Raw genomic sequence first — 24,619 nt, 5'->3', positions numbered from 1 at the left:
CTCTTTGTCCACTCTTGATCTCTTTTCCCTGATAATTTAGCAGAAGGCAAATATATTTATGGAATATGAGAAACCTTATTTTTGATACAATCTACTAATGCAGATCTTACCTTTAAACTCCCGTCTGTTCGTTTGATATTCTGCTTTCGTGCTGCTTAATTTCAAATAAATGCACAGAAGTCCCAGTGGATATGTCACTGTTGTGTGATGGTGTGGAGCTCCAGGGCAGGCTCCACTTTGTCTGATTTGTAACCGAGCTTTGCATTTATTGTAGATCTGACTTAATAATGAAGACGATGAGGTTTGAATTGAGATGCTCATGTAAGACAGACTAGTTCACATATACATTTTTAGCATGATTATGATTGTTTAGTTCTTTATTTTCCCATTTCATTAATTTCAACAATCATTTACTAAAGGCATACATTATTGTCTCGGATCTTGTGAGGTGCAGTCAAAAAAAGCTTTGCTTTGTGTTTTCAGGTTTCGCACCGAGGTTAACTATGATGTCCTCGAGGTGCGAGATGGACGTTTTCCCTCTTCACCACTAATTGGCAGTTACCAGGGCACACAAGTTCCCCAGTTCCTGATCAGCACCTCCAACTTCCTGTATCTCCTATTCACCACTGACAAGAGCCACTCTGACATTGGCTTCCGTATACGTTATGAAAGTAAGGGCCTACCACCTTTGAACACAGTGACACAGGAAGCAGTTTGTTCACTTATGCACCACAGACGCTAAAAGAAATACATCTGTTGCATATACAGTGGGGGAATAATTATTTGTTTGCTCACTTATTAATAAATGAGCAATCTCTAATTTACTGAAGAGAGACAGAATATCAAACAAAATCCAGGAAAACACATAAATACATACATAAACATTATAAATTGATTTGTATGTCATTGAGCGAAATATGAATTTGATCCCCTACAACCAAGACCAAGGAGCTGTCAAAGGACATCAGGGACGAAACTGTTGTCCTGCCAAAGGCCATTAGCAAGAAGCTTGGTGAGAAAGTGACTGCTGGTGCTGTACTTTCCTCATGGGGTGTGGATGATCATGAGAAAGGTGGTGGATCAGAATAAAACTACACAGGAGGAGCTTGCTAATGATTTGATTACACCTGGGACCAGAATCACCAAGAACACCATTGATCTCACGCTACACTGTGATGGACTAAAGTCTTGCAGCATCAAGCAAAGACTTTAAGCAACAGGGAAAGTTTGCCCATGAACAATGATTCAGAAAAGGCTAGGGAGAAAGTGCCAAAACTGAACTCCAATCACCTGCTGTGATTTGAAAGTTGAGTTGAAACTATGAGTTGAAACTATGAGTTTCTAAGCAGCAGCCACGAAACCTAAAAGATTTAGTTTCTGTAAACAGGAGTGGACCAAAATCCACCTGTTGACCAACTACAGGAACTACAGTCTTACTGACTGTTCGCCAACAAGGGTTTCTTCGCCAAGTATTAAGTCATGTTTTTTGATCGAATACGTATTTCACTCAATGACATGCAAATTGATTTAAATAACCTTTATGCAGTGTTGATATTCTGTCTCTCTCCATTAAAATGAAACTATCATAAGAATTAGAGACAGTTTGTTTCTTTGGAAGTAGGGAAACTTTCAGATTCACCATGGGATCAAATAATTGTTTCCCCGACTGTAGATTGTGTAACCTATTTTCTGTACTGCACGTGTGAAAGCTATTCAGTTTTGGCTGTAGATGTAAATGTAAATTCACCACGATGCCACTGTTATTAGAATACGCATAATCAGAAAGAAAATGGGTTTTTCTTTCATGTATTTCTGCCCTGACATATTGCCAAGCTCGAGACTGTATTTACACTCCCATGGTTTCACACTTACACATTTCTACCTAGCCTCGTTCCCACCTTTGCAGCATATACTGGCAACCTTTTCCACTTTCTCTGTGGCTAAATCTTTGCAAAGCTTCAATAATTCACTATAAGCACAACTTCACCACGCGAGGTGGAGCGGAAAAGTACTTTGAAAACTTCTTATTGGTTCATTTCTGTGGAAAAATGATATTCGTTTGAATTATTTATAAGAATCGTTTGATAAAAGTAAACTGCCCTTCAACATTTGTTGACCTCCTCGTAACCCGTTATGATAATTACACTTGCAGGTGAATTCGGAGCCTTTTGTGTCTGCCTCTGATCAAATGTCATTTATCCTTTATTTTCTCTTCACTCTGCAGCCCTGCAGCTACAATCAGATCACTGTGTGGATCCTGGCATCCCCGTCAACGGGCAGCGACACGGGAACGACTTCTACGTCGGAGCTTTGGTGACATTTAGTTGCGACGCAGGGTACACGCTTAGTGACTCTGAGCCATTAGAATGTGAACCCAATTTTCAGTGGAGTCGCCCCCTGCCTAGCTGTGATGGTACGTTCCATAATATTGACCTAGAAATGAATGGTCCCCCTGCCAGATTTCTCCCCACTCATAAATGGGATTAAAGCTAAAGTCATTGTTGTGTGTTGTTAGAGATGAAACATGAGAAATCATTTTAAGCACTTTGCTTCATATTGCATCACATTTAAATAGCTATATATTCCTGAGTTATTATAAAATCCATATGAGATGATAACATTTCTTTCAAGGACTCTTGTTTTAGACTTTAAAAGTTTCTGCTTCATTTCATCAGAAATGTTTTATATGTGCGGCAGTGAACATACCCTTTGATGTTTCCCTTTTTCCTCGTCTGTAAATGCTTTTATATTTAAGGACAGTATTGATTCTCCCGTCCTCTCTGTAATGATATTGTTAACATCCACTCGGTCTTTTTGTGTGCCATCTTGAAGGGCACATCTTGGAAAATGCATTCATCCACATTGGAATTGCACAGACGGTTTTAGCATTTATTTATTTATTTTTGGGGAACGTTATTTCTGTCTTCGTGTCCTCTCTGATTTTGCTTCTGCGCTCATCTCTCTCCTTCATCCATCTTCCACTGTTTCCATTCGTCCCGCGTCACCAGCATTGTGTGGAGGTTACATCCAGGGCAACGCCGGCACCATCTTGTCTCCCGGCTTCCCAGACTTTTACCCGCATAACCTGAACTGCACGTGGATGATCGAGACCTCCCACGGCAAAGGTTAGCAGAGAAATTCTGTGTCGACACATGCGGCAGTCAAATTCAATTTCTGTTACAATGTCATTTCCCTCTACTGAGTGGCCTTTTTATTTTGCCGAACAAGCTGTCTTTGTAAGGCCGGGCTGCTGAGAGGCTGGCCTAAGGCTACGGCGCCATGGGATGATTCTCCAGCCTTTGGTCGAGCACTCATATCAAACTGACTGAGCCTTATTTGCAGATGCTTTATCTGCACAGGTGCAGCTGTGTTTGGAAAAGGATAGGGAATTTGTACTGAATGTGTTATGATATAGAAAATATTGTGTTTTCAATGTTTTTTTTTCCACCTTCATGATTATTATGTATGTGATGTTTATTATTATGCATATATAAGTTATGTAAAGATTTAAAAAACCCAAACATTTCAACAATGGCTTTTTCATCTCCTCGTATTCAGGTGTCCAGTTCACCTTCCACACCTTCCACCTTGAGAGCCCTCACGATCATTTATTGGTGACAGAGAACAGCAGCTTCTCTCAGCCACTTTGGAGGCTGACGGGCTCCACCTTGCCTCCGCCTCTCAGCGCAGGGCTGTTTGGAAACTACACAGCACAGATCCGCTTCCTGTCTGACTTTTCCGTTTCGTATGAGGGATTCAACATCACCTTCTCTGGTGAGAATAAATTTAGTTTTACGGATTTAAAGCCTTCTGAACTGTTTTTTGTCTTTTTTTGTTTGACTTCACAATTTTAAAAAGTACATTTTCTGCAAATGAATGAAAACATATGCCATATCAGATAAATATAGGACAGTCTGCTATGAATTATCATCACTTTTTCTGTAATCCTACTCATTTATCGTGTACTTTCACTGGTCTGGTTCGGCCTTGTTAAGATCAAAGTGGGCTGCATGTGCCCCAGAACGTAAAATCTCTGCTTTAGAACATTAATCATGCATTTCTTCATGTATTTTTAATAATTATGGTTTCTGAAAAAGTTATTGATACAAACAGTCCTCTGGAAATCTGTGATTACATGTACTCAAGAATGAATAGTAAAATAGGTTAACACCAAGAAAACGGACTCATTTTAAATGAATAAAGTAGAAACGAGCACTAATGACCCTTTACCTACTGAGAGCATAATTTACCTCCTTTGTTCTCACAGCATTTCTAGATTTGAACATTAGGACGCCGAAGAAAGAGATTCTTATAAAATCTAATGAGATGTTATTGATGGCTTAAAATAGCAAGTGTGAATTCTTATCAGTGGCTGAATGGACGAAAGATTTAATGTTTGGAATGGTTTCATTACTTGCAAAGTCCCTTTGAAGGCTCTGCTTGAATAATCTTAATAAATGACATATGGGCTTCTGATCCTTAGACGTGAACTTGGGTTTAGAAGAAAAGTGTCATATTTCAGAAGGTTTAGCCCTCTTTTACTTTTTGAAATATTTTCTTAACTTTCCTAGCATGACAGAAGTCTTAATTAGCCCGTTTCACACATTTACACATCGCAGATAAAAAGCCCCACACAGACAAAACTGTTATTACACTTTCTTTACTTGCCAGTGCTGAAGATTCATACTTTTTTCTCTCTATTTTCCAGATTATGATTTGGAGCCGTGCGAAGATCCTGGAATTCCACCTTACAGCACCAGAAAGGGATTGCAGTACGGAGTGGGCGATGCCCTCATCTTCTCTTGTTTCCCAGGTTACCGACTGGAGGGTCCAGCGAGGGTGGTCTGCTTAGGGGGCAGGAGGCGGGTGTGGAGCTCCCCTCTGCCAAGGTGTGTTGGTAGGTGGTCACATGCTTTATTTTGGCTTTTGTCACTTCCCCGCCTCCCCACCTCTCTAATCTCCCAATGCCATGCCAGCACATTAGCCTTCCACACACCCCCACAATTAAGAAATGTACAGAAGTGTCAGTCACGTTAGACAGCGAGGCATTCCCCTTTCAAATCTCCTCATTATCATCCCTCCATACACACAAGTTTTGTCTCTTCGTTGGATAGCTTCCCAGAAACTGAGCTTTTTTTTTTACTTTGTCCAAATTACATAGTGCCACCGTTCTAATGAGGACAGCATTAAACAGCTTAAATATGTTAATTATTGATCGTGCTTGTTGCTAATGCATGTGAAACATGTTGGGTCAGACTGCGAAGATGTAGGTCAGTGTGTTGATTCTGTGATGCAGCAAACCTTAATGGGCATTTAGGCTCTGATATGAAAATGAATGCATCTTAATGCTCGTAACGATAATGATAGGTGCATCAGTGACCATGGCAATCGTTGACCTACTTGTGTTTGTCCTCAGCGTGGCAGCTTTTAATAAACTAAAAGCACCATTAAAATGGAACTTAATGTGGAAACACTGGAAACTGCACGAATTACTTTATTTGCACATTCAATTTATTTTTTGTGTCTAAACTCGGAACGTAATTGGAACCGCAGATAATTTAACACGCTGCTGAAAACGAGCAATTAGACTCGAGTGAATAGCGTGATGGTGACGTCACAGTGCATTTCGGTTAATACATGATTTGTTTCTAAATGTTTGCTCGCAGAGTTTAGGCGTGTGTAAAGTAGGTCAGTCAATTTCCTGACAAAAACCTGCTCGCTCTGCTTTCTGTTTAGTTGTCTGAAGCTTTGGCTGCTGGTTTTCGGTTTGCCCTCCAGATGAATTCAGGTCTTTGAAGGATGGCACCAGAGACACATTTTGATATTTTCATACTGCTATCACTCTCAACCTCATTTTAGAAACTTGATTCTTCTCCACATGCCTCCAAGACAGCCCCATCACCTTACCTCATCTTACTTGGGTGCATTCTCAAAGTTAAAAAAGGAGGGTGCCTTTGTGGCCATTTCAATTCTGGCTGCCATTTTTTTAAGAGAAAACTTTGTCTTCCCCCAAGTTTCCCCCCCTGATGTGATTCAGAAAAAGTAATTTTCAGATAGAGCTGAAATTAGTGTTAATCATATTCAGATTGCAGTGTGATTATGATGATGTGCCACTCAACATTCAGGTTTAGTCAGTGACCATATTCCTCTCCCCATCACCTCTCCCATCTCCCCGCGCATGACAGCATGAATAAATACACTCGGAGTTTCAAGCATATAGCGATTGACATGTCCTCTGCTCTCTCCAACACCACCACTACCACCACCTCTTTCTCTCTCTCTCTGTCTGTCTCTGCTCTCTTACTTTTTCTCTAGCTGAATGTGGTTCATCCGTGACTGGTATGCAAGGGGTGCTGCTCTCACCCAACTACCCCGGTTACTACGGCAACAACCACGAGTGCATCTACTCCATCCAGACGCAGCCTGGCAAAGGCATTCAGCTACGGGCACGGGATTTCAGACTGGAGGAGGATGACATACTCAAAGTGAGAGGGTGGTGGGAGTTGTATCCTCCCCGTGTCTGTATGACGCCTTGTTAGCATATCTGCGTGCGCGCACCTGCTTCTCCTAATTCCAATACTTCCTCCCACTCTCTCTCTCTCTCTTCCGTCCAGGTCTTTGATGGAAGCAGTAATAAGGCTCGCCTGCTGGGGGTGTTTACAGGCAACGAGCTGCTAGACACAACCCTGAACTCCACCTCCAGCTCTATGTGGCTCGAGTTCATCAGCAATGCGGATAACACCAGTAAAGGCTTTGAACTACACTTCACCAGTAAGTAACTCACTCTGTTGTGCACACAAATACAATGTACTTTTTTTAAAAATTCAGAGTCTTTTGAGTGTAGTTTGTGCTTGCTTTGTCCAATTTTTTCTTTGTTGCCTTTGGCGCATTAAAAGCACAACAATTCTTTCTTTCTTCTCCGCCCGAATTTGCCTCTTTTTTACCTCTCGCTCTCTGCTAAAGGTTTCGAGCTCGTGAAATGCGAGGATCCAGGTGTTCCCCAGTTTGGCTACAAGCGGGAGGACAAGGGTCATTTTGCAGGGAGCATCGTGTCTTACAGCTGTGACCCGGGCTACACCCTGAAAGGTCCTGAGGTGCTCACCTGCCTGAGGGGCGAAAGGAGGGCTTGGGACAGCCCCCTTCCACTCTGTGTTGGTGAGTATGATCGTTTTGAATTTGGCTGGAGATTTTTGAAGTTTGAAGTTTTGAGACAGCAAAGACTTTGGCCAACTGGGTGCTCTGTTTAGATTTGCACTGCATTTTTATAAGTTTGTTTTGTTTTGTTTTATTTAACCCAGGTTTTTGACATCTTAACATGCTAAATTCAACTGTTGCATACATGAATAATTACGTACTTCAATGCAAAAATAAAATAACTAAGGCTGAAAAAAACTGCTTTCTGTCAGACACTGTTGATGCACACAAGGTGTCCTTTGGTGCCGGTGCCATTATGTACCAGACATAGCAATGATGGACATAGAGAGATAAGTTAAAGCGGTACCAGTCACTTGTTTACCCTCTGGAAGACTTTCATTTGTAGGTAAAGTTTTTGAGGGGGGGTTGTTATTTTGAGTAGGGAGGTTTGCCCGTCCTTTTTATTTTCACTTTCACTTGCTGGTTAAATGGTAAATGGACTGTTTCTTAAATAGCACTTTCTTACTCGAGCACTCAAAGTGCTTTATACAACATGCCTCATTCACACTTGCATTCATACAAGCACATTTTTTCTACCTCTGAGTTCTTTCTATCTAGCATATACACTCCAATCAACACAGTAAAAGTGACTTCAAGTTTAATATTTTGGAAAAGGATACTTTGACATGCAGACTGGAGCAACCGGGGGTCAAATCAACAACCTTTCGATCAGCGGGTGACCTACTGTACCTCGTGAGCCAAAGCCACCCCTGAAGCTACGTTAGTTTAGCAACCAAGATTACTTGGTAAACTTTAGGAAAATATTGTGATTTCTATTAAAATACTTCCAACTCAGTCCTAATGTTGTTAGGGGCCATCATAGCTGTATCTCAGCATCAGTGGTCTGTGAGAATTTGGGGGAATTTCAGGGACATAAAAAAGTTATTTGAGCAATAAGGAGTAAAAAGAAAAAAAAAAGCTATTTAAACAATGATAGACATGATTGAGTGATCTGGAGTGAAAAAACTAAAACTGTCTCAGAAATGTGGTGAAGTGGACCTATAAAATATAATATAAATAGATATGTTTCCATATTCAAGTGCAGTGTGTAAGAGCATGACATGTTGTGTAGTATCACATACTTTTGCATCAGTCTATGGTATCATGTCTTTGTGTAATTCCCTTTTCTTCCATTGCTATTTGTTACAATATATTGTATTAAAATCAGGCAAAGATTTCCAGTTAAAGTAGCATTATGTGTTGCATCCTCATATATTACAGCATTTATCTGTGTTTTCTTTATAGTTTGCACGGCTAATCCAAGCCGGCTTCAGTTTCTTTAGCTGATGTATGACCTAGTTCCTCTTCCTAATAACAATGTGAATATACCAGTTTGGAAAAAAAGCTCTGTGGTTTGTTTTAGCGCTGCTATTCTGGGGCATCCATTTGGTTGCTTTCCCAGCAATTCAGTGCATTATCTCATCCAAAATGACTGTGCTCTATTTTTTCTTTTTATATTCCTATTGCATCATGATTGCAAATTCCCCCTTTCACTCTGTTTTTTTTTTTTTTTTCTAAAAAAAGACACTATATCAGCAGCAACCCTGAGCCCAGGAAGCAAGGTTTTAACCCCCCTGTCTGTACTCTGAAGACTTTCAAAAATGTGTTTGATGGAGATAATTTCATGAAAGTTTAGCGGAAGATCCCTCTATTTTATTTTCAGAGTTCATCTACAAGTCACCTGTCACTTATTGCCAGCCACCGCAGACACTGTATGCATATATTCTGGCACACAGACATATAGATATATATATAGTATCATGCTAACCCACCCAGAGCCATTTTTTGGACATTGTCAGGAAGAAAACCAGGGAGACAGGCGTTCTTTGACATCAGCCAAGGTGATTAGAATAGTGTTGCTCTGCTCCCTTTCCGAACCAAACTGACAGGTAATTTCATGTCTGGATATAAACAACATTCGCCAAACTGTATTTCCCCGAACACGTTTGTCCTCCCGATGCTCCTTTCACTGCAGATGATAGCTTAACATCCGGAGTGAATTTAGGAGCAGATGTGGGACTGTTTCTGCTTGTAATGGTGGGATTATTTTCTCGCAGTGAGGACACACTGAGCACAGATGGGGAGGGTATAGCGGGAAGGGCCAGGAAGGAGAATGGAGTTTAAAAAAAAAAGGGGGGGGGGGGGGGAGTCTGGTGTATACTGAAAGTCACAGAAGAAGAAATTTGCAAGGTTGAATCTCACACAGAAGCTCCGATGTGGACACCAGGATGTTATTATTGTTATGTTTGGGTATGTGTGCACATCTAATGTCATTCAAAAATGATAGCCCACTATACAGAAAACGAGAGAGAGAGAGAAATTCCATATTTGCAAAGCAGCAACATGACTTCATGGGTTTCATTTGTGATCATACTGAAAAAGCATTCTGGGAAAAAAATGAAAAAAATAAAACCACTAAGGCTGAGACTGAGACAAAGGGAAGAGACGCTGAGCTGAACTTTGATGAATGTGGGGGCAGAGATTGAAGGGGTAGAGTGGTTCGGGGAGTTATACTGCTATGGCAGCATTGAGCGGTAGTTTCTTAGGTCATAAGGCAAGAAGAAAGCGATGGCTTTGTCTTACTGTGATAGATCACTGCCTTTTCAATCCACGAAACAGCAAGTTTTCTTCAGCACAAAAAAAGGATAAGGGGTAGGAAAAGCTTGAAAATAGACTGAAAGCCTCAGCAGGAGCGTGAAGAATGATATGTTCATATTTTTATTTTTTGGGTAAATGGCCTGTATTTGTACAGCGCTTTACTTAGTCCCTATGGACCCCAAAGCGCTTTACACTACATTCAGTCACACACACATTCACACACTGGTGATGGCAAGCTACATTGTAGCCACAGCTGCCTTGGGGCACACTGACAGAGGCGAGGCTGCCGGACACTGGCACCACCAGGCCATCTGACTACCACCAGTAGGCAATGGGTGAAGTGTCTTGCCCAAGGACACAACGACCGAGACTGTCGGAGCCGGGGCTCGAACCGGCAACCTTCCGATTACAAGACGAACTGTCAACTCTTGAGCCACAATTGCACCACATCTTAATGTTTTTAAGAAACGTTTAACTATGGTGATCGTTGTTACTTAAATGTACACCAGTCAGGGATAACATTATGACCACCTGCCTAATATTATGTTGGTCCCGGTTTTGCTGCTATAACAGCCATCACATGTTGAGACATGGACTCCACTAGACCCGTGAAGGTGTGCTGTGGTATCTGGCACCTAGATGGTATTGACAGAACCTTTAAGTCCTGTAAGTTGTGAGATGTTGCCTCCATGGATGTTTGTCAAAGAAACATCCACATTGAGGGCTCGACCCAATGTTTCCCAGCAGAACATTGCCCAAAGCATCACACTGCCTCCGCCAGCTAGTACACCCTGGTGTTTTCCAGGTAAACGACGCACATGCACCCAGTTAGCCACATGATGCAAAAGAAAACAGAATTTATCAGACTAGGCCAAGTTTTTCTATTACTCCGTGGTCCAATTCTGATGCTCACATACTCATTGTTGGGGCTTTTTCAGTGCACAGAGGTCAGCATGAGCACCCAGATTGGTCTGCAGCTATGCAGCCCCAAACAAACTGCGATGCTCTGTGTCTATTTTGGCACCTTTCTATCAGAACCAGCATGAACTTTTTCAGTAGTTCGAGCTACAGTAGCTCATTCGTTGAATCGGACCACGCAGGCCATCACTCAGCATTAGTTTACCACTGTTACTTTTGATAGATACTGCACCGCAAACCAGAAACACCTCAGAACAGCTGCAGTGTTGGAGATGCTCTGACCCAGTCATCCGGCTATCACAATTTGGTCAAACTCGCTCAAATTGTTGTGCCTGCCCATTTTCCTCGTTTCTAATACATCAACTTTCTGGAAAAACTTTTCATTTGCTCCCTGATATATTCCATGATAAATGGGATATTTTGAGATAAAGTATCTGAATTTCAGCAGCGGGACCACACCTCCAAGCACACTCTCTCCGGTTCTTATCTATGTATGATCCCCCAGTTTTACCCCACTCTCTCTCCCGTTTTCAATTCTTTCACTTCTATTTAGTACATGGGGATCTGCCAGGCTCGGCTCACTTCACCTTTATCTACTAAAATGCTGTCAAAGCTAAAGTGAGGACGTGGGCCATTATGTTATGCCTGTTTGGTGTATAATGTACTGTATAAGGAGGTTTGAAAGACAGAAATATATTTGTTTGCATTTAGAAGAAATGACATATTTGCAGCATAAAAGGTAACAAAGTATTTTTGTCTGTTTGTGGAGAAATCGCAGCTTCTCCCTCTCTGATGGTCAGTTTGTAAAGTACTACAATCTTATGTTAATTTAAGTGCTCCTGCAGTCAGTCCCCTTCCCCCCCCTTCCTATTCTCTGTTTTTCTCCCTGCGTGTCTGTGTTTAGTTGCTGTATTGAAGTACAAGGCTTACTTGTCACTGATGGATTTCACAGACCATCATCACCATCATCATCAGTATGATTTCCAGACCTCAATTTTCCTTCTGTTTGAAGGATCCATTTTTCTCTCAGGGGAAGGAAAAGAAACACGAGCCACTTTTAACATCTTCTTGTCAGTTACAGTGGCCTCACAAAACGGGAACAAAAAAAACACTTAAAATCTGATGTTAAACATTTTTTCTCTTCTTTTTTTTCATTCAGAGTAATTTGTGGTAATTGAAGGAAGGGCTGAAAATTGCTTTTCAGTCATAGTATTTCTGAAAGCACTTTATTACTTAAGTTACTGGAAAAGAACCCGATTTTGTTCCCCTTTTTCTTGACAGATTGTTTTGGCGCTCCGATTTTTGCTTTGCTGTTTCCCAGAATGTGTTTTTGTGTTGACAAATTTCTAGAGACTGAGTTTATGTTGGTTATGTTTTGTGAACTGTGATATGATACTAGAGAGATCCTACTGACTGCAGCCACTAGTACTAAACACACACTCATAACAATGGCACTCATCTGATGAGCAAGTCATTCACAGCCTATCGTGTTGCGCACCTATACTTTTGTTTGACACTCTTCACACTTCCTTAAAAGTGGCAGTGAACTGGAGTATGATGAATTGAATATTGTGTTGTTCAGTCAATAATTCCATCAGCTTTCAAAGATGAGATCACGGTTAAGATGGTGAATTGCCTTTGCTGAGCCAAAGAGACACAGAGTGTATTGAGTTGGCCGCTCTCCCTCCTATCATTCAAATTTCTAACTACATGATGGAGTCTGTCACATTGGAGGATTTGACTGCTATGTCAATAATTAATAATGATGAGAGGGAAGCGATGAGCTGTACTTTACTGGAAGTGCAGTAATGCAACTTTTGGTCTGTTAAGTATGCTAACCTTTGTTGTAGCAATCATTATTAACTTCTTTTATTCCCCCTCGCTGCTTTCACTCTACTTTTCAGCCGAGTGTGGGGGGACCATCAAAGACGAGCCTTCCGGTCGTATCCTCTCTCCGGGCTACCCGGCACCATACGAGCACAACCTGCACTGCATGTGGACCATCGAGGCGGCCCCAGGAAGCACTATAAGGTCTGAACAACAGTCCTTGGTTTCTTTTTTTTTAAATTTTTATTTTTGCTCTCAGTCTAGTTTTCTGATTACATTGTTTTTTACAGGCTTTCGTTCAATCTACCACCTTTCAATATACTTCCAATTTAGCCCAGCCCCCTTTTGCAGTGGTATTCATCACTTTCACAGGCTGCTGTGTAATCAATCTTCAGTGAGCTACTGTTGGCCAACAGCTGAGTTACAACTGGTTGAAAGGAAATGCGTCCTCTGAGTCTAAAGATGTCAGACTACAAAAAAAAAGCAAGTCAAGCGCTCTGAGTTTTTGAGAGATCTTGCAGGTTGTATTGGTTTTGATACATTCCTTGTTTGACACTTTTGCACTTTTGATCAATAGAAACTTAAGTTTATATTCAGTATTTTCATCGTTTCACCCCCTGGTGTTGTCAGTCTGTTAATGAAACTATTTGCTCTTCTTTACCTCGCCTCACCTCGTCTTACCTCCTTAATTCAATACGTAGCCATTACTCTTGCCCTTGGAGGAAGGAAAAACACCTTCAGGCTTCTGTGTGTTTGTTTAATCACTCAATTTGTGTTCTTATAAATGTAAGATTGCGCAAGAGTTTACTGAGTTCTTTTGAGCCTGCAGTGTCACAACAAAACATTTTACACATGATGAGGTCATTAGGATGTTAAAGTCATGGTCATGGTAAAAAGAAAGTGCATTTTCTATAAATTCTAAGGTTTTATATCTCTGGGTAAAAAAATAATCTGGTCCTTGCCAAGTCTTAAAATTGTATATACACACATATGTGTTTGTGTGTGTGTGTGTGTGTGTGTGTGTGTGTGTGTGTGTGTGTGTGTGTGTGTGTGTGTGTGTGTGTGTGTGTGTATTATATACATACATACAATGGTATAGATATATTGAATGGTATAGAAATTTATCATTTATTCAGAATAGCACTGGATAACTGGATCAGTGTGCTGTGATGGAGCATCAATTAAATCTGATAAAATAATCGTGTAAGCCTCATGGCACAGTGTACTTCAGCCTCTGGGAGAATCCCCTAAATCCATAGGTACACAATAAAAAGGTTCAAGTGGGAGATCTATGATCTCTTATCACTAATTGGATAAACTTCCACTACAAGATCTCATACTAATCCTAATAATGTATATCATGCCTAATGCATCTTTATATATGCACTACACTGTTATTTGATGTGTGCCTCTGTATTCCAGTATACTTGAACTGACATAAATCATAACTGATGAGGAGTAATATCTAGTCACAAATATAGACAACAACACTCACCCAAACACAACAGCAGAGGTTTTGCCGTAGTGTTAATCCTTTTAATGCGTCACTTTTAATCGTGCCACTCTTCCTTGTTTCAGGACTTCTGTGTTTTTGTTTGGTTAGTGTTTGATTCATATCTATTTTCCATCCCAAACAATGCAAACATGTCTTTTTAAAGACATGTTCGGCATGTCGTCATCGTAGATTTGTGTATGCGTGAATGCCGCTGCATATCTTGAACATCTGACATTCCCAGGTCCCTCATGATTGCTAGTTTAGGTTCATTAGTGTCGTCCCTTCCTCTGGCTCCCTGGCATTCCTCTAGAAGGTATGCTCTGGCTCATGTCTTTGATCCTACGCATGAAATTCATTATTGAGAGGAATTTGCAATGCATTAGCCCAGGGATTCCTTGTGTATCACGTGGTGTAGCTGAAGGTAGCACACTAATCAAACTGTACTGAGTATGTGTGAGAGACCAGAAGTTGTGCTGAGTGACCGCTTACATATATACAGCCTAGAGACAAGGTTACCTGGGGACATTGATGGAATTAAAATATAGGTAGGAAGCAAAGAGTGGATTATAGGCATGAAGAGATAATAACAAGATCAAATGAACTGCGATGATAAGGGAGGCAATGAGCCATTTTACTGAGGTAACATTCAGTGGTTACTGCTGCAGACCACATAGTAAACTTAACAATGAAGCTGTAAATGTTCATCTTAAACACAGTGTTCAGTAAGAAAACATATACTCTAATTTGTATTTATGATATTGAACTTGGTTTTAACTGTTCGCAAGGCATCAGTGCTATAATTGGAATAAAGGATAAATCTGAGAAGAAAATAAATGTGGTCAGCCTCATCCCCCTGCATCAAATATTGCAGTTCTGTCAATTCAATTCAATTCAGTTGAATTCAGTCTTATTTACAGCATCACATCACAACAACGGTCACCTCTAGGCACTTTGTATTATAAGGTAAAGACCCTACAATAATACAGAAAAAAAAACAATCAGGCAAGCTGCTATGAGCAAGCATTTGGTGACAGTGGGGAGGAAAAACTCCCTTTTAACGGGGAGAATCTTCCGACATACTCAGACTCGGAGAAGGGCAGCCATCTGTCGATTCCAGTTGGGGTTGATGGGAGGAAGACAGGACAAAAGATATGTTGTGGAGATTAGTAATAACTCATGATTAAATGCAGAGTGGTGTATACACACAAAGAGTGAAAAGTGGTGAAAAAAGAAGAAACAGTAAATCATGGCAAACCCCCAGCAGTCGATGCCTATTGCAACATAACTAAGGGAAGGTTCAGTCTCACCTGATCCAGCCCTAACTATAAGCTTTATCAAAAAGGAACGTTTGAAGCCTAATCTTAAAAGTAGGGGTGTCCTAACCTTTACACAGAAGAGGGTCTGAAAGGTCTGTCTCCTACTTTTAAATACCCGAGGAACCACAAGCAAGCCTGCAGTCTGAGAGCAAAGTGCTCTGTTGGGGTGACATGGTACTGATTTCACAACATGTATGTGAGCAGAAGGATTTGGCGTCAGTGATAACACAAGCTATTATTTGGTGTTGGTGCACCAACCTCTGCACTGCTGGAGACAAAAAGATACGTCTTCTTAGTCAATAATGCTCTTTCACGGTGTAACCATGACACTTACCCACTTTACAAGCATCCATATGTGAGTTTAGAGTGACAAACCTGTCACCTCACCATTACCATAAACTCACCACATCAAGGCATCAATACCAAAGGACACTTTGCGCTTGTCTATAAGATGCCAGAACGATGACGAAATGGGAATGATAACAGGCTGGGTACCATGAGGTGGGTTTTTTTTTTATTTGGGGGGGGGGGGGGGGGTCTTCAGCCTCTGCTTTTATCTCACTGATTCATTTTCCAATGTCTTTCACACCTTTTCCTGCCTAAGAATAATTGCAACCTTACTTTCTTCTGCATGATAACACTGCTTACATGCTATTACATCATGTGCCTCACAGTAAATGAACTGGACAAAGATCGCCGTGACCGCAGAGTTTTTCAGGTGTCCAGCCGGCGAAGAGATGCCAACCGCACTGTCTCGTTTGTTCCGTCTTTTTTAAAGCCTGCTGTATAAATGCGTCTCCATCCTGATGAATGATCCCACAGGGACAGTCCCACAGAGGCCACATTTACACTTATTGATGAGGTTAGCTTTCACTGTGACATTTGCTTTATACACACGCTCTCAATTAGTTTTAAAAAAAGAGTTGCAGGAGTGTGTTCGCTCTACATCTCTTTTCTTTGTCATTCCCTTCACACCACACATATCCATACACATCCGCACATACTTACTTATTTATCATCTTCATGCACGCATGCACCTACTCTGAAGACTCCCCACAGGACTTTTGATTGCAGCTAGACTGTTTTGTATTCATATGAGAGATTCTCGACACTCTCTATTTCTATCATATGAATACAAAATAGTTAAGGAAGAATCAAAAGAGACCTAAGAAATCTCTTCCATCCTTCTCTTCTCCATCTCGTCTCCTCGCGGCGATTCCTCTGACACTTGATTGAACCATTTTATCTTGCTAAGAGGGGACTGAGTGTAAAAGGAGACCCCTCACCGTAAACTTCAAAACATGGTTCCCTGTGATTCCACAAAACGTTAACTGCACGCAGAGATCCAAATTTCCTTTTCCTTAGCGAGATAAACTGTAATACCCACTTTTCTCAATATGTTGCTTCATTCATCTTTCTTGTACCTCACTCCCGCCCCAACCCCCGCAAAGTACTTGAGTTAAGTGGGGAGGCTTGCTTCCTAGTTGGAAAGTAACATTTGTCTTCCTGGTCCTGGTCCCTCTGAAAAAAAAAATAATCAGGGAATAGTCAAAGAAAAATGCCTGCCAGGAGGATTGGTTCTTTAAAAGACGAGTACATTCTCAATGGTCTTGCACGTGTTCTTCTGAGAGCTCTAATGTCAGCATGTGTTCTTACAATCGTCCTGCAGGACTCTTACTCTCTTTCTGTATTCTAGATGTCACTCTCTTCGCATCCCTCACATGTGAGTGTTCATTCCTGACTCAGAAAAAAAGATGCGGTATTCAGATGCTCTATAAAAGAAACCAGTTATCCCGACATGCACCCCAACGTCCATCCTATCAATTCAACTGCTCATCCTTATATCCAGAGCTTCCTTTGCTTGCCATCAACTTCTTATTCTCCTGCTAGTATTCTCTTCTTCCAGCAACCCAGCAATGATTAACATTGATCGTGTGTTTGCTCCTTGTTTCATTACACCTCTGTCTTTCCACACACCATTCCTTCTTTTATTTAACACACACATCTGGAAATCGAGAACAATGCTATTAAACAGCTTGGTTGACTTAAGGCATGAGATTCTTCTACACGTGAGTTGGTCCAACACGTGACTTGTGCTTGATTCTGACATTCTGGATTAGGCAAATCCCCCACTCCCAAAAAAACCATTATGCTCAAGCACAAAATCAATATTGTCTCAGTACACACACACAAGAACAAGAAGGCAGATGCCCATACATATATTTGAAGAAAAAATATTTTTTTGGTTTTATTCATTTATTCAATCTGGCAAATTCAGTGAAACATTTCAGCATCTCCTGTCTAAAGTATGGGGAGGTGGAGCGTAAGTGGATCATAGTACCTGAGGGTTTCATAACAGCATTTGCATAACAAGCATCTAACTGCCAGAGGCACGTACATGACCAGGATGGAGACCTTTGAACACAGTCTTTGTTTGCTTAAAGTGAAGGGAATAGTCAGCATGCGGAATATTAGCAGAGCAACACTCGAACTACTACAAATATAATGACGCTTAGGGTCATGTGAGAAATGCTTCAGTAGATCATCGCAATTGTGGCATGTGCAAAAGGTTTGCTTACTTACACCTGTGAGCTGTCAAGGAGAGTCGCTTTCTTGTGCTGCTGCACTTCAGAGTCAATTGTCCTGCTCAAGTGCTCTTCAGCAGGAGTTGATTTAAAAAAAAAGGTCACACTTACACCCACGTTTTGATTCAAACCACTGAAAGTTTGAGATCTGTTTCATCAGACTTTTGTTTGCAGTGGCAGCAGCCTAAAGAGGTCTTTTTTTTCTTTTTTCTTTTTTTGTTTAGCGTTAATAAAAATGTAAAGGTTTGACTCTAACAGAAACAGAAAAAATGTTAAGATGTCTCATCTATGCATTTGTAATATTAGCATTTTAGCAGCAGAGAGATTAGCAGGGAAATGAATACCATGAGAAGGAATGATATTTATTCCAGTTTCTTATCATAGGAAAGGTTGTGTTGTGAATGTGATGCCATACCAATATTTATTCATGTGTGGTGCTAAGCCCAAAAGTTCTGATGAAGGTCACAAACAAAAAGAAGCTCATAACTAGGATTTGCCAGTGAAAAATCCTTGTGCAACTTTACTTTTCACTATTCAGCATTGAGGCATATTATGATCCTTTAGCAGATTCTGAGAAAAATCTCAGAAATTCTATCGCTAAAGTTTATAACTTTAGTGATAGATTAGAGTGGTACATTTAGGAGAAGAAACTCACAATTTTCTAAGAGCCATGCCAACAATAAGTGTTTTTACCATTAGCAGACAGTGGTGTAAAAATAAGTGACATGTGCATCAGGATTTATAGCATTTTAATCCGAGAGTATTATATCACATTACTCACAAAGGCTCCAGTGCGCCTGATAAATGTAGCAGGTTTACGTCCGTGTGTTCGTATCTGTGTAAAAAGCATCAAAGCTTATGTAAGACTATGTAATGCTGCGTGTCCTTTAAAATAGCTATCGGTGTTCATTTATGTGAGTATTTACTGGTCCGCCTGTCTGCACATGTTTGTTTTATGTGCACTTCTTTCACAAGCATTGCGACAGCACTTGTCAAGTAGGTTACGTACAGTATCCACACACACACACACACAGACACACACGGCACATTGTGCGGGTAGCCTCTGGCTGCTGCTCACACATCAGACAGTATGGGAATCGGAGTCTGACACCAATTATGCAGAAACGGTGGGAACTTGTTGCTAAACCCGACATATCAGTGGGTTGCTGTTTCTCCTCTGCATCATCTATACCTCAAGGCTCTGTGTGGGTCTGTGTGTAAAGCCATGAGAATAGTAAAAGCACATGAAGTACCATGATCCCCAGCATTCACAGGATACTGGGAAACAGATTACCATTCAAGTCACAGATTTTTTTTTTCTTTAAAAAGTGAGCACTGGTAAAATTTATAGAAATTTAAAGCTCGCGTAAGATTCTTCACAAAACAGAAATATACACACCTCTACAAATTGTTTTCTTTAAAACAAATGAACTTAAGTGCAGCATAAGCATTATATTCCAATAACTTTAACTTCAGAATGCAGCTGTTTGCTTTGCATTAATGCTATAATTATTTAAACATGGGGGAAAGTGTCAGGAATTTGCCTCGGTCCAAAATGTTTGTTAGAGAATTAGCATAAAGTTGTTTTTTCTGGTGGATTTTCAAGTTAATTTCCCGCTAAAGTTTTGCACCACCATTTAGTATTTTCTGACATTTTTGCACCATAACTTATATCCACACACAAACAAACACAAACGGCACATGTGCGGGTAGCCTCTGGCCTGTGCACATCCGAGCTCTTATTGAAGGTGTATCGGTGAATTTGTATAAGTAGTGCGCTTGAAGCAACATTAGAGACTGTGTTTCTATTGCTGCAGCGCATTAGAAGACAAATAAACTGTGCGATAAATGCTTTTATTCTGTGTCAGCACAACAGTTTAGCACATCCTCATTACTTTATAGTCACCTATTTTGAAGGCTTGCCAGACAGCAGTGTGTTTCAGAGCGAGAGAAGAAAAAATCAAAGCAACAATTTAAATGATCATAAATACACGTTTGAGTCTCTCTTGCAGGGTAAAGCTGCAAAGTCAACAAATGCCATCTGATCTAGCTTGCACTACTTTGTGCCCTTTTACTCCTCCACAGATTGTCCAAAATCTAACGTACACGCAGTCACTGCAAACTATGCGTCATTATGAATCACGGCACAGTCGAGGCTACCGCACTTACAAACAGGCACAAACGTACCGCACGCTATAGTGCTTTTCACATCCATCGGACCACCAGCTGGCTGACAGCTGTCTAAGCCAAAGTGAAGGGTAGATATTTTGACAGCATCATCTTTCTGATGTCTAGACTGAAACTATTAAATGCTGTGGCAGATGTATCTGTTTGACTGACATTGTGGAACATCCCTTGAATGCTCTGGATCCGGCGTCAGTGATTCATTTAAAAAAGTTATTTGTTTCCCTCGTTTACACTTGACCTTAACTGTGTTTTTGTCTTTCCTCTATTGCCATTGCCTCCTTTAATCACATTAGCTGTTGTAATTTGATTCTTTAACATATACGGTTTGAGGTAATCCGTTTATTTCTCCTGGTCGTCTTCAGACGCATCATTGCATTTTAGAAAATGCGGACGTTATACCTGTTGCTTTATCATAGGGGTAATTTTTTCTTAATATGTATTGAAAAACAATTGCAGTCCTTTCTTGTCTTCCCTCCATCAGAAGGACATGTGGGTTGTAACATATAAGGGTTTTCTTCTTCTTTTTTTCAGAGGTGTTTTGTGTATTTTTTTTGTCTGAGGTTGCTTTCCATTAATTTCATCACAAAGACTCATCCATCAACTGTCAGTGCCTCTGAAGTCTGTTTTTTTTTTGTTTGTTTGTTTTTTTGGGTTTTTGTTTTTCAGTCTTCATTTCCTGGTTTTCCACACGGAAGAGGTCCATGATGTGCTTCGGATCTGGGATGGGCCCCAGGATGGAGGTGTCCTGCTGAGGGAGCTAAGTGGCTCAGTGCTGCCCCAAGACGTCCACAGCACCTTTAACACTATCAACCTGCAGTTCACCACAGACTTCTTCACCAGCAAACAAGGCTTCGCTCTTCAGTTTTCTGGTGAGAGAGAGAGAGGGGGGGGGGAAGGATGATAGGAAGTGATGGGAAAGTTAAATGAACATGACTGGGTGGGACCAGTTTCAGCTCTCACACATTTCACTGCAGGAGATGACAATAATACCCTCTTTTCATCTTCTAATCGTGCGCCATTAAATACTCTTTCACTCACTGAGCCTTTCTTTGCTCCTTCAGTGTCTACTGCAACCTCCTGCAATGACCCAGGCATGCCTACTAATGGGACCCGCGGTGGCGACAGCAGGGAACCCGGAGACCATGTGGTGTTCCAGTGTGATCCGGGTTACATCCTGCAGGGGGCCAACAGGATCACCTGCACTGAAATCAATGGTCGCTTCTTCTGGCAGCCAGACCCTCCTACATGCACAGGTACTCTACAACATAACCCCATCCGTATTACGAAAGCCTGTATGGATGAGGATCACAGCTTTACTACTGCTGTGCAAGTGCTAAGACTGAGGCTCCTCGTATTTTATTATAGTCGTATTATTTCCTGCCGCCTGCCTAATACAGTCTACTGTATATCTCCTCTTACTGGCCTGACTTTTGTAGAACAGGTAGAGAATACAGATTCCTAACTCGATTACTTAACAGACTCCTTAAGTGAATCTTAAGTGGCAAACCTGATTGCCATGTTCCCTCGACATTTACTGAAGTCACTGCGGCAGACAGAGAGATCTGATTATCCTGTTCCTCAATAACAACACAGACCTCTCAGTCAGACCTACACTCTTTGTACAGTCTTTGTGTTAATATATTATCGCACGTGGTTCTCTGCTAAACAGTGTGAAGTCATTAACAATAGCAATTAAGAGCTTGTGATTAGCTGCCTTATTTAATTAGCGCTTAGCTTAATTAGATCATTTTTGGCGAACAATCGGACACTTCTGACACAGGTGAGAATGAGGTAAGAGAACATCTGTGTGCATTAGCTAGGTTTCAGTTAGATCAATCAACTGCTGCTCCAACGTCCTGTGGGGAAGCTGCACAGCACATGGAGTACGAGCTGAGGTTCTTACAGCTATGTAGCTGTGTTGTTTTAGGGCAATTTTTGACCAGTAAGTTTTTCGTTTGTTTTTCAAATTGATTTTCATTATAAGTTGTCACTTTGCTTGTGCAAAACATTAGAAAAATAAAAATTTAAAGTTAGCAGTTTGTCAGATTCCAAAGCGTAGGGACACTTGGTGATCAGACACAATCCCAACACTCACTGATAAGTATTTATTTTGAGAACAACAAACTCTTTTTGGCTATAATCAGCCATCAGCACAATCGCAGGGAAAAAAACATTATATAGAACCAGGCTATCAAAGTCCAAAAGGCTTAAAGAAGATTTACTGTTGAGTTGTTTCCTGCAGGCTATTTTAACTACTTAATAGGACTTCTGATTCATCCTTCTTCCAGCTTAAACATTGCATATTTTGCTCACTTATATAAACTCTTTTTGTTTGGCAGCATCATGTAGTTGTAATCTATATATAGTTTATTTGAGGTTCACTTGCAGTATACACCATACAATTGTGTGTCCTCTGTTTTGATCATATTTGTTGTTTATTTGTTTTTAACTGGGATGATGGAGGCTCATACTAGAAATGTGTTGGTCTTACCCAACAATAAATGCTAAGAAGAACACTTATCAGTGAGTTCTCAAACAAAATGAAACACACATCTATGCAATGAAAAATAAAAGATTCCAGCATCTTAAGATAAACTGAGATCAGCTCTGTTGTTTAATAGCAGTTCAGTTGCTGTCCAGATGCCACTGCTGTTTGCTCCTCGACTGCAGTGAACTGTAATAGATTTCTTCCTTGTCATAGCTCCATGTGGCGGGAACCTGACAGGTCCTAGTGGGCTGATTCTGTCTCCAGACTATCCTGAACCGTATCCTCACGGACGAGAGTGTGACTGGACAGTTACTGTCACACAGGACTATGTCATCTCTCTGACCTTCAACCAGTAAGCATTCAGTAGAAAAGAAAAAGGAAAAAATGTCAACGCATATGTTTTGACTTTTCAACAGAGGGGGGGATTTATGCTTCAGTTGATCTTTTAACCTTTTCCACTTTTCACATTTTATTTTCAAAGTCATCCTAGTAAAGCTATGTTACCTTACTCGCAGCCTATCTAAGCAGCAGTTATGTGATTATATTTTTAATGTTATTCTCTTTAACCAGGTTCAGCTTGGAGCCAAGTTATGACTTTTTGCACATCTATGATGGACCGGACTCCCTCAGCCCCTTGTTGGGTAGCTTTTATGGCACAGATGTTCCCGATCGCATTGAGAGCAGCTCCAACACGCTCTTCTTGGCTTTCCGCAGCGACGCCTCTCTCAGCAGCAATGGATTTGTGCTGCAGTACACAGGTACATGTCTTTTCTTAAAGCAATGCAGTATTTGGTTAATTGGATAAAAAACAGTGATGCTTTTTTGCATTTCCATTACAATTAAAGTGTTCATTTTGGCTTCTTTTTTTCCACATCCAGCATCTTATAATTGTGAAGAAAACAGCAGATTTCAAGAAGGTTGCGCAGCTTTATCCCCCGAACAGTTCACATTTTAAAATTCTTCCTCTGGCACAGAGAGAGTGCATTTACCCTCTGCTGCTTATCGACCTTGCAGATTGTTTCTTTTTAACTTTCCCTTCAGTGTAGTCCAGAGCGGATACGATTACCAGTGTGAAAACATTCTCCAGTGAAAGAATGGGTTGTCTGCGCTGCAGCATCCTGATCGCAACCTCCCTGTTTCTGCTATGGCCTGATTGGGTGTCATTATTAACGTGCGCCTCCTAGCAGGAATTCTGAAAACAAACAACTGTCGGCTCGTGATCAGTGCAGCTGCACTAAGGGCCTCTGATAGACTGGAGCAAACAGCATTTTGTTGTCTCATGTCTAAGCACGGTTGACCGCAGCACATTGTTCAGGGGACCCAAATGTATCTGTTCACGAGTGGTCACAGAGGGCCACTTGGTTTAAGGATTGTGTTGCACATCTGTTTGTTCTGCATTTTTGTTTCAGCCTTGTAGGGGACTACCTCACTTCCTAGCAAATACACAGATGCTGAGGAAGCTCTAAATTAGACACAGCATCTATGTTAGGGGTTTTGCTTGAGAGAGCAGTGTTAAATCTTCCTAAGTCTCCCTACCTCAATTAGAGTTGTTTAAGGTATCAGACACTTAACCAATTCCACATTGACCCCAAAGCTTCCCGTTTCTTGGCTCGCGCTCAGATAGGATTTGATGTACAAGCAGTCGACTGATTTGAGAACTCTACCTGTTTATGCGCCGCAGCCCTCCAACTCATTGGCAAACTGTCCTTAAATGAAGTGAGAAACAATGTTTCGGCAAGACAGCGTTACAGAGTCTACCCCTTAACTCACTCCCAGCAACATTCACTGCAGTGTGTGATATTGTATGGCCAATCTGGTAGAGCAGATGGACCCAGTGTGTGGCTTCGAAAAACTCCCTCGCCCCACTTCCAATTCTCCACACTAATGAACCATAACCAAATAATACATAAATTACCTCCTCGGTTTCAGACAAACAACATGGCACAAAAGCGCGTTTGGCTGCGAGTTCGGGTCTGGTTGGTGAGAAGACAGCACGTCGACGAGTTGGCCC

At 41.1% G+C, this 24,619-nt stretch overlaps 1 protein-coding gene across 2 annotated transcripts in view; it reads left to right on the top strand.

The window, feature by feature from the left end:
- Positions 1-24,619, top strand: part of csmd2 (CUB and Sushi multiple domains 2) — a 271,925-nt gene that overhangs the window by 164,304 nt on the left and 83,002 nt on the right. For both annotated transcript variants that reach the window (XM_026155795.1, XM_026155797.1), the window contains 13 exons: positions 484-671; positions 2,225-2,413; positions 3,009-3,125; positions 3,559-3,774; positions 4,709-4,897; positions 6,316-6,485; positions 6,615-6,771; positions 6,964-7,155; positions 12,615-12,741; positions 20,787-20,989; positions 21,182-21,373; positions 22,822-22,960; positions 23,179-23,366. In XM_026155795.1, the coding sequence (XP_026011580.1) occupies positions 484-671; positions 2,225-2,413; positions 3,009-3,125; positions 3,559-3,774; positions 4,709-4,897; positions 6,316-6,485; positions 6,615-6,771; positions 6,964-7,155; positions 12,615-12,741; positions 20,787-20,989; positions 21,182-21,373; positions 22,822-22,960; positions 23,179-23,366 (2,267 nt within the window). The remainder of the gene's footprint in view (positions 1-483; positions 672-2,224; positions 2,414-3,008; positions 3,126-3,558; positions 3,775-4,708; positions 4,898-6,315; positions 6,486-6,614; positions 6,772-6,963; positions 7,156-12,614; positions 12,742-20,786; positions 20,990-21,181; positions 21,374-22,821; positions 22,961-23,178; positions 23,367-24,619) is intronic.

The sequence above is a fragment of the Astatotilapia calliptera genome, chromosome 22 (assembly GCF_900246225.1).
Source record: "Astatotilapia calliptera chromosome 22, fAstCal1.2, whole genome shotgun sequence".
Classification (NCBI taxonomy): domain Eukaryota; kingdom Metazoa; phylum Chordata; class Actinopteri; order Cichliformes; family Cichlidae; genus Astatotilapia; species Astatotilapia calliptera.
This window is presented reverse-complemented; position numbering and strand designations above follow the sequence as displayed.